Below are 16187 nucleotides of genomic sequence, written 5' to 3'. Positions count from 1 at the left end.
TTCTCAGAACATTGTATGGTTATTCCTAGTTTGGTAAGAATGTCCCTTGCTAATAAATTAATGGGGCAACTTGGCACAACCAGGACAGGCGTTTTAACCCTTTGTCGTCCAAATGTCATGTCGATGTTATCTGTATAGGGCTGTGTTTCCCTTATCCCGGAGAATCCTATTGTAGATAATGTTTTGCCCGAAAATGTGCTCCCTGGGGGTTTTTTAATCACTGTCGTAACTGCTGCCCCTGTGTCAACCATAAATTCAATTTTTTCTCCATTTACCGTCCCCCAAATTTTTGGTGGCTCCCAGGGAGGCGTGATTTTTGATTCTCCAGGGCACCTTCAATAATCAAATTCAGCACCTTCCTCAATATAGTCATTACACTGAGGTGCCTGGACTTGTTGATCACTCTGCCACCCCCCGATTCTCTGGGGCCCATCAATGTGTCCACCCCTACCCCTTGCTTGTCCTCTTAAGTTTCCTCCTCTTCCCCGATAGCCTCTCATAGAGGGTAATCTTTTTCCCCTTGCTCTCCCAGCCTCCGGACAGTTCCGCTGGTAGTGTCCAGGATTTTGGCAGTACCAGCATACTGCATGTTCCCCTCTATACATTGTACCTAGCTGTCTTTCCCAACCATTTCTTACTTGGGGTCCCGGATTTATCACTGGCCCCATGACCTGTGGGACTATCTGTTGGGCCGCTAATTTAACCCCTATATGTTCTATGGCTCTCACCAATTTATCGGTTGTTTTGTCCACCTCCTTCTGGGACGCACTTTCTGACTTAGCATGCTCTGATTGACGATGTCGTTTGATTGCATGTGTCAGGTGTCTTTTCCACAAATCCTCTGACATTGTCTCTACTCCCACAATGTCCCTTAATTTTGCTTGAACCGTAGCAGGTAGTCCGTTTATTATCCCATTACGAAAGTGAGCCCTTCCTAAGGGGCTGTGGTCGGGTCTTTCTCCAGTCCCTGTTTCCCATAAGTCCCATGCTCGAGTGAAATACTCGTGTGCAGTCTCTCCTTCCTTTAGTTGAAGGGTTACCAAGGCATCCAAACTATAGGGTGTAGGAAATGTTTCTCTAAGTGCTTCCCAAAATTTATTCCAAAGTGGGTTAAATTCTATTTCATCCCCCAATTTACTGCTTCTTACAATTTTCTCTATTTGCTTCAGGGCCCCTTCTGCCTTTAATTTTATCATGATAGTTCTGACATCTGCGAGTGCTAATTGTTCTTGGCAGGTTTCTCGCTCAAAACAAGAAATCCATGGACTAGCCCCATTACTCAACGGAGGTAGTTTTTTCATTAAACTCTCTAAGTCCATTCGTGACCAGGGTACATATTTTTGAGTTCCCCGTCCCGTGATCAGTAATGGGCATTGATATCTCAATTTTGGGGATTTCTGCTCCTTCTTTACTCTTGGCATGCATTTATTTATCCCACCTTGTTCTGACTCTTCTTCGTCACTGTCACTGTCCCTATCAGCTTCCAATGTCTCAGGGTCAAAGGTATATTGGTCACGTTCATCTCTAAGATAATCTTTTCGGCCATAGTTTAGTTGTTTCACATCTTTCTCTTTTGTTCTAACTATGTCCAGGTAGGCATGTCTATTTTTCTCCCTCCCGAGTCTTTTCCTTTTACTTTCCTCCCATGGTGGATCGTATCTCGTTTCCTCATCTGTACTACACTTTTCGTCCTTTACTCCTATTACCATTCCTTCAGCTTTAATTTCTCCTGACAGTGTTGTAGTTATCTTTTCCACTTCCTTCAATACACCTACCATTAATTCTTTTTGATCCTCACTGATCTGCCCCAGCACATTAATATCTCTGTTTAAGTTTTTAATGTTATCCTGAACCTTTTTCATGTTCCATTTCTGTATCTCTAACTCCTTTTCTATTTTCTTGGACTCCAGAGGGGTCTCTACATCTATTACTCCCCCTTCTATTTTTATTAAAGGGGCCTGTACCTCGTCTGATGTGTCCCTATTCCCGTGGTTCTTGTCACACCCCAGTGTCTCAATATCTGAATATAAGGGACGTGACTCCAGTGTCCCATCTGGGGTGCCAGAGAGAGAGAGAGAGAGAGAGAGAGAGAGCATAGCGAGAGAAAGAGATAGAGAGGCAGATACACAGAGCACAAGAGATAGAGAGAGAAAATGCCTTGCACTGGCCCCACTGGGAGAAAAGTCTTCAGATTAACACTTTCGTTTCAAAGGTTTTAAAAGGTTCTCATCCTGTGATCACTGGTCTGGATCAGATTGGGTCTCCCACCACTGGGAACTATCACTCCTTCCTTCCCTCCCACCTCGAGTGAGCTACACGTCAGCCCACAATGTCTGCCCTGATCCCGCAATGGTGGGGGTGCGGGAAAAAGGGAGGGAGAGAGGATAAAACAGGATCCCATTTGATGCGGAGCTGGAATTGTGGGCACAAAATTAAAACCAAATTGTATTTCTCTGCCCTGCCCAACCTGGGGATTTCAGGGCAGCACCACCACAGATTGGGATTGGGAGGTGGAGTGGGTGAGAGAGTAGGGGGGGGGAGAAGAGAGAGAGGGGGAGAGAAGAGAGAGGGGGGAGGGTGAAAGGAGGGAGGGAGAGAGCAAACCCGGACACTTCGTGGCTGGAAACTGGAAACAGGCACTTTTCCTTTCCCTTCTGTGTTTTGTTTCTTCCAGCTTATCTAAGCCTCTACGTTTTAAAATTTTTTTTTCCTCACCTGTCAGGAACATCTCAGTGCCCCCGGGTAACCAACCCCTCTTCCTCCAGCGGTCTACACATTTTCGGAGCATTTTTTGTTTTTCCAATGCCGCATTACTGGTATTTCGCTCCTCTAATTCCTGATTAATTTCCTTAATAACTTGGTCAAAAGTCTTAGCAGGCAACTGTACAGCCATAGCTGCGGGACCGCTTTCTAATGCCTGTTTTAATTTAGGTTTTTGTCCGTTTAGGGGATCTATGTCAACGAAAATTGCTTTTAAAAATGTCTCCTTGCAAGCTGGATGACTAATATCTTTTAAAAGAACAGTCTCTAAGTCTTGTCCTCCAATTGACTTCAGACTGTCCTGTATACTCTGATTGCTCGTTTTCCACTCTCTGTTTTCCCAAAGGGGTCTGAAAGTTAAATTACAACTAGAAAACCAAATATTTGGGCTATACTTTTGTCCTGTTTCCCTGTACCAATCTATGAATTTACGTAACTTTATCTCCTTGGTGATGTTGGGAATACCCTCATTTAACTTATCAAAAGTATTTCGAATAAACTGGGTGTCTCTTAGGAGTTTGTCAACTTTTTCATTAATATCTCCTACCTGATCCGGACACAGTTGTCGCAGCCTTCTGTCGTCGTTCTTGTTCACCAGGCAGGCGTCCCTGAGTACTTTTTTTGTTGTCTCAAGGTCTCTAGTGTCTGCTGTGGTATTCCACCACGGCGAATTGGGGAAATAAATTCTTAACTTCTCAAGTGTACAGACATTATCATACCTACCGGACATTTATAAGTCAGTCTCTCAGATACAATTGAGGCCAATAAGCCTGAACCTTTGTTTTCTTTCAAAGCCCAACCTTCACGTGGGAGATTTCTCCTCTTAAAAACCAGTTTAGGGCAGAAAACTCAGGTCCTCAATTGTTTATAGACCACCTTCTCACTCTATTGGACTTTGCAACGACACAATAAAGACTTTTAAACTCTAGTAGTTTCTTGCGAAGCACTTAATAAATGTCATTCAAACACCTTAAGGACTTTTATCTTGTCTGTAATCACTTACGTGTTACAATCCTGGCATGCGACCTTCAATTGTGGTCGTCTAATTTGTCCGATCTCCAGTTCTTACTGACAATCATAAAGATTTAAAAAAAAAAGAGAATTTTGTTAAAACAGGCTTCTCTGGACCTTTTTATCAGCCGGCTGAGATGATTGTCAGAAAAAACAGAAACCGTCGTCCAGTGTTCACTCACCCATCACGTCGGGGTCACCAAATTGTTAGGTCTGCATTGTTCATGAATGAGTGAGACAAACACCAGACTGAGTCGAAATCAGGGTTCTTTGTTCTTTATTACCGGATTGTAACACTTGCGACTAACAAAGTTAGTCGGAGAATGCATTCTGCCGTTATCAGCAAAATGGTGATTTTTTATACCCTTGGATACATGTTTAGAACATCATCATATCATTACTTGTCCAATGACTAAAACTGTTGCTATCCTTTCCCTGCTAGCTTCCTGCCTCTCAATCCATCAATGTCTCTCTTATCTTGTAAGTACAAGGATGCATTCTGTTACTCCTTAGTACTGGGTGACTCCTTCACCGGTCCCATCTCATGATGTTTTACCTAACAGGAGTACAAGGACACCTCCCCTTCTTGTTACTGCCCTGTACAGGGTAACTCCCTACACATTCCCATCTCATGATGTTTTACCTTACACTGGGTAGGTCACGTCTCCAGAATGGAGGACCATTGCCTTCCCAAGATCGTGTTATATGGCGAGCTCTCCACTGGCCACCGAGACTGAGGTGCACCAAAGAAGAGGTACAAGAACTGCCTAAAGAAATCTCTTGGTGCCTGCCACATTGACCAGTGGGCTGATATCGCCTCAAACCGTGCATCTTGGCACCTCACAGTTCGGCGGTCAGCAACCTTCTTTGAAGAAGACCGCAGAGCCCACCTCACTGACAAAAGACAAAGGAGGAAAAACCCAACACCTAACCCCAACCAACCAATTTTCCCTTGCAACCGCTGCAATCGTGTCTGCCTGTCCCGCATTGGACTTGTCAGCCTCAAACGAGCCTGCAGCTGACGTGGACATTACCCCTCCATAAATCTTCGTCCGCGAAGCCAAGCCAAAGAAAGAAAAGCCAAAGTTGATTGTAATTCTACAACTCAGCTAGACTAGCAAACTGAGGAGCTACATACCCAATGAGATCATGAAACTTTAGACAAACCAAAATTAAAAATTTCACTTCTAAATGAAAGAAAACCATTTGTCCAAAAGTTCATTACTTTTATACTACAATGTATGCATTTTCTTAATCATAAAACTTTAGACAATGGAGTTTCTAAAATTTTAAGTTTCAAACCGAGTTAACTCCTAAGTTCCAGTAAGGTGCTGTTTTATAATGAAAGGAAAAACGTGTAAAATTTTGTCAGGACATCAAGAGCATTTATGAAATAACTGTATTCTTTATAAACATGTGACACAGGATGTAGCATTTTGCGCCTTATCTAAGCTGTCTGATGACCATAAGATCTAGGAACAGAAGTAGGCAATTTGACCCATTGAGTCCACTCTGCCATTCCATCGTGAGCTGATCTGTTCTCCCACACAGCCCCATCCTCCTCCCCCCCATCCCGTCTTCTCTCCATGACTTTTCATCTCCTGATATATCACATCCACTGCGCTTCCTTTGTTTTGACTCCTCCTGGTTTCCTCAAAAAAAAATCAAAGTAGGTTTGACAGAGCAAGGTTCCCTTCAGGAAATCGTGCTGATTTTTGGCTGATCTTGTGATGCACAAGGTACTCCGTAACCTCCTTCTTGATAATTGACTCCAACAACTTCAACCACCGATGTTAGGCTAACAGGTCTATAATTTCCTTTCTGCTGCCTTCCTCCCTTTTTAAATGGTGGTGTGACCTTTCTAATTTTCTAGCCTCTGGAACCATGCCAAAATCTATTGTTTCTTGGAAGATCATTCCTCGTGCTCCCACAATCTCGATAACTTCTTCTTTCGTAACTCAAACGTGCATTCTATTTCTATGAAAAAATATTACCTGACCACACTGTGCCTGTAGCACGTACTTAGCCTCTGTGAGCCAAAACCTCTAATTCTACAGTAGCTGCTTTGCTTGGGGCCTGTTTTACTTTTATTTGTTCCTCCTGATGACTCATGATTTGATTGGTGCGCCAAAGTGCCAAGTCCCATGGACACTCCTTGTTAATCTCTTTCCCCAACCTGTGTGTAACTCTCCTTGCGATTCAATTGGTCCGCTTAAGCTCTCTCAACTCTACAGTTGGAATAATTTAAATATATATAAAGCAATGGTGTAATGCTTAATATGTTAGTAGTCTGGATTCTGAAATCTCAAACCATTGAATTCCTGATACCCGATCTGTAACAGCAAGAGTCTGTTCCATAAATACAGTAAACATTATGCTGCCTTTTCAGATGTCTTGGATTTACTTAGCTCAGTATGTTTCTTTGAATGTAACCATTTCAGAATATTCATTTAATATATTAACTAAAATGATATTATAACATCCAAAATCAAATTTCATTATTTTCATCGGCCAATATCCTACGCTGGTCCTAAATTGTATGAATAATTGGAGAAACATACAAAGCAGCATATTATATGGTGTCTCTTAAAGGAAAGTGGATGACAAGAGAAAGAAAGAGAGAGAACGTGTACATTTATGTGTTGTTAAAATGCCAATCTACTCCTTTCCCAATCAATAAACTTTTATAAGAGGGAAAAGCTATTTTGAATGTAAAATTGCAAATTTAAATTCACACAATTATAAATTGTGAAATCATGTATTTGGTAAAGATCACTTAACTTTTATTGGTGGTTTGTTTTAGCAGAAATCTTCGGTAACCATGACAGCCTATCTAGAATTTATTCAACAAAATGAAGAACGAGATGGAATTCGGTTCAGCTGGAATGTATGGCCATCCAGCCGACTTGAGGCGACACGCATGGTGGTTCCATTAGCTTGTCTCTTCACACCTTTAAAAGAGCGTCCAGATTTACCACCAATACAGTATGAACCTGTTCTCTGCAGCCGGGCAACATGCAGGGCTGTCCTCAATCCACTATGGTAGGATATCTGAATTTCATTGTAACTTTAAGGCAAGATGTCCAAAAGTAGTATGAAACAGTTCCAACTTTTTCTCAAGCTAAACTTCTTGGATCGTATTTTTAAAGATTACATTTAAAATCCATTTAGTTACATGTATATTATATTGTCAGTAAAGTAATGGCACTAGTTTGAATCATGTTTCCATGAGAGCTTCATCAAGTATTCATAAAGTTCATACAACCAGACAGTAATGAGAAAAAACAGCCCCAGCTGAACATGTATACAGGTCTGATACTTTGACAAGGAGGCTGGCTGTAAGTGATCTAAAGTTGGTGGATTAGGGTTGTCACAGGCCTGTTTTTTTCATTTAAAACTTTCACCCAACATTTAGTGTGAGTTCTGAATGAAATTGTGTAGCTTGCATTGAAGTCACTTGAGATGATAATATTATGTTTCCTAGCATCAGTTGTGATACCTTCTATGGGTTCATTTGATGTTCTAGTCAAGGAGATCGCAGACAGAATGCAAGGATACGATTTCAGATGCCTTGTTCTGATTTGAGGATGGTGTATCGCTGACTTCATCATGCGCGTGCACACACACTCAATAAAATAGCTGATAGTAATTTAACTGTATAAAAATTAATTTTCAATGGAAAATTTTTACAAAACTCAGTGAGCTCAGAATATAAATGGAGGTATAAAAATTATTGATTAAATTACTCTCATACTTGTAATGAAATTTGTGGAGCCACACAACTTCCAAGGTGATAAACCAATATATATCTGGCTCATTTCTATGTAATGAGTGATGTTTAACAATGATGATTGCCAGAAGATAAATCTGAAGATAACTTTGGGAAAATAAAAAAACTCTCTTTAAAGCTCACTCATGTTGAGAAGTGAATCTTTACAATCAGTTCAATATATTGATGCAGCTCATTAGACAGCTATCTCAGCATTGGAAAAAAGGACAAGATACAAATTCAGTGGGGTGAAAAATAGTGAGAGCTTTCCCTTGAAAGAAAGCCATCAGTGATTGGTCAGAATGACATGGCCTTATTGTGGGAAAAGACAAAACATGTATCATTTGTATCAATTGACTAAACGATGCTAAGTACATACCACTCTGGTAGACTACCTGGTGATCAAAAGAAATGTAAACACTCAATAGATCAGTCAACATTTGTAGGGAGTTAATGTTTTCAAGATTCAAAATTATTTTATTGTCATGTAATAAAACAGAAAATGTGATATTACACAAAATTTTCTTTAGTCTACCAGAAGGCAAAGATTCACTATCAGCAAAAATTGTCCAGCACCCCTTACAGCCAGAGAAAGAAAGCAAAAGGGAGTCCCCCAGAGTCACTGAATGTCCATGGCTTGTCTTCAGTGCTTCCGCAGCCACACAGCCTTCATTCCAAACCATCAGCAACCTGAGCTCCAGTTGCAAACCTGTGACATGATCAGGAAGCTTCCAGCACCCTCTCGTATCCCGGTTCTGATACCTAATACCCCTTCAGCCAGTCTTGAGCCAGTTACCAGTAGTCTGCAGCCTGGCGTAAGTCCTTTGACCGCAGTCACCAGCAGCCCACGTGCTACATGGGTACCTCGCCTCATGTCATCAACAGACCACCTCCTGTGTGTTCTTCCGCCTCAGAGCCCCTCAGTGGTCCGCCACCAAGGTCTCTGTCCTATAGGTCATCTCCTCTGCTTCTCCCTCTGAAATGGGGGTTGGTCTCCCATTCCCTGCACCAGTCCTCCGATTTCCTGGGGTCTGCAACCCCTGGTGGCTACTGCCAATCATTGGCGCTGGCATCTTGGGCCAGACCCCCTGGTCATGGGAATTTAAAATAAACCACTGTCTGTCCTTTAACAGGTTGTTTAAAGTCTGTACAGGGCTGACAGCAGTCAGACCCCACAGGAGAGTGCTGAGACTTTGCTCCCTGCTGTCCGTGGGTCTGTATCAGGTGAGCAGTGCTGTAATTGGAGCAGCTCCGGCAGGACCACCATTTTCAGATTGAGAACTGTCTGGAAGAACAGGATTTACAGGTCTGAAGAAATGTCTTCAATCTGTTTGAAATCTGCTTCTCGTTCCACAGCTGCTGCCTGATCTGCAGAGTAGTTTTTTTCTGTTTCTATTACATGTTTCTGTTCACAAGTTTCACCTGGGTTTTCTATCTAGGCAGGAGGTATATAGTTTACATTATTTCTAGTGCAATTATAGGTGAAATCAAAGAGAAAAAGCTACCTAATTTAGAAATTAAAATTAAATGTAATTAATAATATGTTTATGTAATGGACGAGTAGACTTCTTGCTTTATAAATTAACAAAAATACTGATTATGCCTTTTTTACAAAACAGCCAAGTGGACTATCGAGCAAAACTCTGGACATGCAATTTTTGTTTCCAGAGGAACCAGGTAAGTGCTCATTTCAATTTAAATTTTATTATCATCAGACTACATAAACTACCTGCACACACATGCACAACACAATACACAGTAAATAATAATCACATGTATGCATAAAAAATATAATTTAAAATAAATATATTGGTTTCAGAATATTGTTCATCAATCTCACATCCTGAGGAAAGAAGCTATTTCCCAGCTTGGCAGTCCTGATTTTGATGCTCCACTACCTCTTTCTTGATAGTAGTGGGTCAAAGATACTGAGTGCTGGTTGGAAAAGATCTTCTATAATTCTTTGAGCCAACGCTCCCAGTAAATGTTGTCACTGGAAGAAAGGAAGACCCCAGTGATCTTCTCGCCCATTTTGATAATCGTTTATGTTGACTTTCCAATGCTTTGCAACTACCATGATTCAGCCAGACAGGACACTCAATTGTGCTCCAGTAAAAATTTGTCAAGATGGGGCTTGGTAGCCTTCCCCTTGTTAGCCTCCTTCGGAAGTGTGCCTTCCTGACTAATGAGGAGATTGTGGATCCAGGATAGGTTGTCCTTTATATGCACACCAAGGGACTTTGTGCTCTCCACAACAGGAGAATGTTTGACCTTCATCCTTCTACATTCCACAATAACATCCTTTATTCTGTCCACGTTAAGACTCAGCCTTTTGTTCCCAAACCATTTTCCAAGCCTTCCAACCTCCTCTCTGGGAGGAAGACTCAACGATATTTGTAGGAATTATTCAAGGGCCTCAAAAAAGATTGTCTTCCACTCAGCAAGTGTCCAAGAAGATGATCATTAATATTGAAGCTGTTAAAAGAAAAAATTAAGACTTGACTACTTACTTTCTTCCTTTTTTTGTTTAATGTTCCACATGTGAAGTGCATTCAATGCAGTACATGGTTCAGAGGTGGTACACAACCGCCACCTTTTAAAAAATTCTGTGCTGTAAGGAGCTGATTATCAGATCCAGTAATATATTTATACTAATATTTATTGCAATAATCTGATTTTTATTAATTGACTATTTTGCAGTTTTCACCATCTTACTCGGGGATATCAGAAGTGAATCAGCCAGCTGAACTACTGCCACAATTTTCAACCATTGAATACGTTGTTCAGGTAATATAAAAAGCACATCTGTTCATTGCATTAGTATTCTGTATGTTGGATTTCAAGCCAAAACCTGTCTTTGAGATGGATACAACAAATTGTTTGGATCATAATTCAAAACTTGAAGGAAGAGCATTGATTTCACTAATTGTCCTTTAATTTTGTGTTGTACAGCGAGGTTCATCTGCCCCCCTCATCTTCTTGTATGTGGTGGACACTTGCCTAGAGGAAGATGATCTTCAGGCTCTCAAAGAATCCCTTCAAATGTCCCTGAGTCTGCTCCCTCCCAATGCACTCGTTGGTCTGATAACTTTTGGTCGAATGGTACAGGTCCATGAATTGAACTGTGAGGGGATTTCTAAAAGTTATGTCTTCAGAGGTACAAAGGATCTGACAGCAAAACAAATCCAGGTGTGTTTGCTGAAAAGTTGAAATGTGATGTTGCTTATGTTACTTAAAGTAAAACCTTTTGCTGAGACTCATGAACTTTTTGGCTTTAAGACTTTTGTAAAAAAAGATTGAATCTGTCTCCCAGCTCTACCCTTCCACCTCCTCCACCAGACTGCTTCTGTCCATCGTCCTTCATCCACCCTTGGTTCAACATATTATTTACTGGATCTTGTTTCAGTCCTTCCCACCTCTAAACCAGCTATCTTCCCTCTTCACTCTCAGTCCTAATGCAGGGTCTCGGCCCAAAATATCGACCCCCACAATTTCTGCTCAACTTCTTGAGTTCTTCCAGCAGTTTATTTTTTTGCTGCAGGTTCTGGCACCTGCAGTCTTTTGAGTCTACTTATTGAAAATTCAATTTATTCATCTTCAAAATTTTGTAATTCTCCTTTTGCATTTGTAATATCATTCTTGCATGGTGGGAGGTGGTGACTTGGAAAATTTATGTTAGTGCAAATCCAAAATCATTGTTTAAATATGACAGATTAATGGAGGACAAAATTAGACTGAACAGTTTTGAACAGATAATGATTTTTGATAAGGAAAGTGCATTTGATGTCTCAGAATGGATTTAAGCAAACCAACTGACAGGGTGCAACATGGCGGAACAAAAAGGGCAAGTCACATTCAAAATGTGTCTTCGAAGGAAGCAAAGGTTACTGGTTAGCTGATTCAAAGTACAATTACTATCACGTTAGAAGATATAAAACTTAGTTGTCCACATTCTTAAATATTTTCCTCTATTGAGGAGGAACAATTTATACTAATTTTAATTAACGGCAGCACTACCTTTGGTGTGGACCCAGGAGAGCAGGAAGCAGAGACACTGTGCTGCTCTGCACGGTCCTACTGCCCAGTCCTAATAACGATGGCTCTGTACAGGCTTTAAACTGCCTGTTAAATGAGCTAACGGTGTGTGTTTTTTTTAAAAATCCTGCAACTGCACGGTCTGTGCCCAAGATGATGCTTGCCTGTGCTGGGTAGCAGACCATGAGGGTTTGCAGACTCTGGGGTACAGTGGAATGGCGCAGGGCACCAGAATGGGGAGAGCACTTCCACACTGAGAAGGAAAGGCATAGGAGATGATCCTACAGGAATGTGGATATTGCAGCAGACAAGCGCGGGGCTCAGTGGCTGAAAGACCCACACCGTCAGCAGGCTGCTGGAGAATGGCTTGTGGAAACCAGGTATTGAACTGGATGCTGAGGGCAATAAGAGTTCCCAAAGGGCCTGAGGCGCTGTAAACGTCTATATCATATCGGAAGTTTGGATTGAGTTGCCAATGGATCGAACAACAGCCTGTGTGGCTACAGAGGCTGCAGGAGCACTAGAGATGAATCCACAGACACTACGTGTCTCTGAAGGGGCTCTCTTTTGCTTCTCTTTCTGTAAGGTCAGGCAATGCTAATGGCAACTCTTTGCCTTATGGCAGGAAAAAGGAAATTCTGTGTAATATTACATTTTCTGTATTATTACATAACAATAAAAGGAATTTTTAAACTTGATTATTTGGGGCGAAAGATGTCTTTGACATCAAACTGCTTTTAATTGTTCATTTTATTGTATTGAAATATATGTTACTAATTTTCCCTCTTCAAACAGGATATGCTGGGTCTTGCAAAGCCACCAAAAGGAGTTCAAGGACGGACTCCCCAACCGCATGAGCACCCTAGTTTATCAAGCAGGTATTATGGCTCCAGTTAGCAATGATTTTCAGTTAAATGTGTATAATGTAAAAGGAAAGATTCTTTACAGTGCACTATTCTCATGATGGCAAGGTGTATGGGAACAAAGGCAGAGCATTCACATAGAGCTAGAGAGATGGTCAAGCCAATGGTTTTTCAAAGCTCATTGATTTCCAAGAAGGGTTCTTCAGGATTTGAGATTCAAGGTGCTAGAAGCCATCATTAAGAAAGAAATATCCAGTCATTTAGAGAAGCTTAATTCAATCATACCAAGTTATGGAATGAACATCATTTTTGACAAAGTTGCCAGAATCTTTCAAAAATGTAGCAAGCAGAATTGATTGAGGGGAACCTGTAGACATGGTGCATTTGTATTCACAAAGTGTTTGATAAGGTGTCATAAAAGTCTGTTGCACAAGGTAAGAGCACGTGTTATTGAGGGAAGTATATTAACGTGAATTGAAGATTGGTTATCCCATTTAAGACAGAGACTGAATAAATAGGTCTTCTTTAGTCTGAAAGGGTGTAACTACTAAAGTACCCTGAGGATCAGTTCATGTCCCCTGATTTCATTAATGGCTTAGAAGATAGGTTAGAGTGGATGATGGTCAGGTTTCCTGATGACATTAAAAAGCTGAGATGACATTCTGAAATGAGGGTGTTTGTACTTTCCAGCAGGATAGAGGTAAGTTGAGCAACTAAGTGAAAACTTGTTGGGCAAATGGAATATAGTATAGAAAAGAATGAGATCATGCAATTCAGAAAGAAGAATCAAAAAGCATATTAATATCTAAATGGAGAGATTGGTGGTAAGTGAACCACAGAAACATCAATGAGTTCTTGTATATGAATCATAAAAGCACCAAGTATTGGTAATATTGTACTTTATTTCAAGGGATTTGGCATTTACATTTTGAAATGTATTACTTGAATTGTATCGGCTATTGGTGGGATTGTCCCTTCCATACTGTGTATAGAATTGGTCCCTTTATTTAAGAAAGCATATATTAGCATTGAAATAATCTAGAAGAGATTCACTAACCTCATTAAAGAGATTGGATCTGTATTCTTTTGAGTTTAGAAAAATAAGAGGTATCTATTGAAGCATTAAGATCCTGCAGGACCACAAAGGGTAGATATTTGGATGTTTCCACTTCTGGGAGAGACTAGTTACAGCAGGTAGGTAATTGTAAAACTGAGAAATGCAGTAGTTTCTTCTTGCAGTGTGTGGTATATCTCTAATATTCTCTGCCCTGGAGAGTTATGGCAGTTATATCACTCTTTGGCTTGGCTTCGTGGACGAAGATTTATGGAGGGGTAATGTCCACGTCAGCTGCAGGCTCGTTTGTGGCTGACAAGTCCGGTGTGGGACAGGCAGACACGGTCGCATATCACTAGGGGTATAATAACAGGAGTAAATTATATTTTTAGATGACGGAATTGGGAACTGGCCCAGTGGAAGCCTGGGGGAGATCAGCCACGATCATGTTGTTGAATGGCAAGGCAAGCTTGAGGGGCTTGTTCTGTTATTTTTTTATTGCTTATTATGAAGATTTTACCATTACATATTTATTTTCTAGAATTCAAATAATAACCGGTAATTTTTCATCCTTGTTCACCGATCATTTGTCAATCAGACATTTTAGAACTGGTGCTCAGTAAGTTTGTCTGCCCCAAATACCATCTAATTCAGCACCACAATTTCATACTTCATTCTTAATCTCTCAAAGGTTTGCAAAGTAAATCAATCTACTTTAGGGATGATCTTATTAGAAAGTACATCACATTTATTTCAGGATAAAGTATTTTCTTTACGGCACCTTATGCTCAAATCTTCAATTAATATAACATTCTCTTCAACTTTTTCCCATCATTTCCAGTATTGGCTTCATGAAGAGCCTGGGTAAGGAAGGTGTTTTCAATTATTTCAAACACTTAATTGGGTTGTTAATCAAATTCCTAACCTCTTTTCATGTTCATTTGATTTCTGATGGAAAAATGTAAGTAAAAAGAACTCTAAGCTAAATACTTTTCTGGCTTATTGAAAAATTGAATGGCATTGCTGTGATACCTTTCACTTGTTTAAGAATATTCTAGTGAACACATAAAGATGATATGCTGTTTTTCTTTAAGGTTCTTGCAACCTGTACATAAAATTGATATGAATTTGACTGATCTTCTTGGAGAACTTCAGAGGGATCCATGGCCAGTACCTCAGGGGAAAAGACCATTGCGTTCGACTGGTGTGGCTCTTTCCATAGCTGTTGGTTTGCTTGAGGTATTGAGCTGAACTTCCATGGATCTAAGACATTTTTGGAGATATTGAATGTTCAGGAGTTTCTTGTGGCTTATTGCATGGTACCCTGTCAGGAATATGCACAAGATAATTTTGGATGATTTATATTGGTAACTTTTTAAGATATTTATTGCAAAATATTTCTCAGGAGATGCGATGGTGGCATGTGATGGGATAATAATCAGATGATCTCCTTAATGGATGAAAAATATTGACACATACTATTCTGAGCTTTCCTCAATCAACTGCTGGGAGTTTTTCATGATGGGATTTTGGGAGTTGGATATAGCACTCACTTTCATAAAATTCATTGAATATGGGCAGCTTTTAAATAATGCATTAAAATTCTTTTTTTTATATACGAGAGCCTTGCCCTCTAATGTTAAAGACTATTCTATCCTGTGATGGAGATAAAAGTGACTGCCACTTACTGAACCTTTTCTGAAATTTCCACTTTCAATGAGAAATAGATTGGTTAGTTTACCAGCCAACAGTTATCAATTCTGTGTAGATTTTAACCAATGGGTAATTTTCAGAATTTTGAGATTTTGATTTTAAAAAATGATTTACATGTAAAAATCTTTAATGCTCTTTGCCATTGTAATTCTCTTGGTTGCTCCAAATTATTTTACAAATTGAAAAAGTGCTTTGAGATATTTATACTTTGGCTTGGACTGTAAGCAGGTTCATTTTAATTTTCTTTTCAATTAAATAAGTAATAAATATTTGAATTATTTACCACAGGTTAGTTTTCCAAATACTGGAGCTAGAATAATGTTGTTTACTGGAGGACCACCAACCCAGGGACCAGGCATGGTAGTGGGTGATGAGCTAAAAACTCCCATTCGATCTTGGCATGATATTGAAAAGGATAACGCACGGTTCCTGAAGAAAGCAACCAAGGTTGGTCATCTTTTATAAACTGGGTTTCTGGCATTCCATTAAGTATAATACAGACCAAATTTTATTACTGGTTTCTGATATGAAATAATTGAGATTTAGATGAATGAATGATACTGTATATTCCCAAGTGTCTTCCATCTAGTGCAAGTCAACTCATTTTAAGTTTAATCTATTCTTCTTTGCGTGGTTATTTAAATTCTCAGAATGCCCATGAAGATTATATCTTCTTCAATGTGCATCAAAAATTGTGAATCTGTTTTTAAATGATACATAATAAGTTACAAGATGAATACACACCTTCATTCTTCTAGCTCAGTTCATTTTAGTTATTCCTTTTAACCCATTTGGTTTTGTAGATCTGTGGTGCAGGTTTTACACAGATAATTGTTTTAAGACCGCACTCTTAACAACTTTGTTTGGGAACATTTTGGTTTGGAAAAAAACATGTTTATTTCTGGGATTATTTGGTAATGATGGCATTGTACTGCACATTAGGATCCATTGTATCTGTGCTGACTCTCGAAAAGAGCGATTG

The 16187-nt window shown here is 39.9% G+C and overlaps 1 protein-coding gene across 5 annotated transcripts in view; it reads left to right on the top strand.

Annotated features, from left to right (window-relative positions):
- Positions 1–16187, top strand: part of LOC138760666 (protein transport protein Sec23B) — a 52037-nt gene that overhangs the window by 8833 nt on the left and 27017 nt on the right. For 3 of the 5 annotated variants that reach the window (XM_069931564.1, XM_069931561.1, XM_069931565.1), the window contains exons 2-8: positions 6575–6813; positions 9160–9217; positions 10241–10327; positions 10493–10729; positions 12371–12453; positions 14587–14731; positions 15494–15652. In XM_069931564.1, the coding sequence (XP_069787665.1) occupies positions 6593–6813; positions 9160–9217; positions 10241–10327; positions 10493–10729; positions 12371–12453; positions 14587–14731; positions 15494–15652 (990 nt within the window). In that variant the 5' untranslated portion in view covers positions 6575–6592. The remainder of the gene's footprint in view (positions 1–6574; positions 6814–9159; positions 9218–10240; positions 10328–10492; positions 10730–12370; positions 12454–14586; positions 14732–15493; positions 15653–16187) is intronic. The other 2 variants (XM_069931563.1, XM_069931562.1) reach the window with 1 other exon arrangement.

This window comes from Narcine bancroftii, chromosome 4 (genome assembly GCF_036971445.1).
Source record: "Narcine bancroftii isolate sNarBan1 chromosome 4, sNarBan1.hap1, whole genome shotgun sequence".
NCBI classification, from domain to species: Eukaryota; Metazoa; Chordata; class Chondrichthyes; order Torpediniformes; family Narcinidae; genus Narcine; species Narcine bancroftii.
This window is presented reverse-complemented; position numbering and strand designations above follow the sequence as displayed.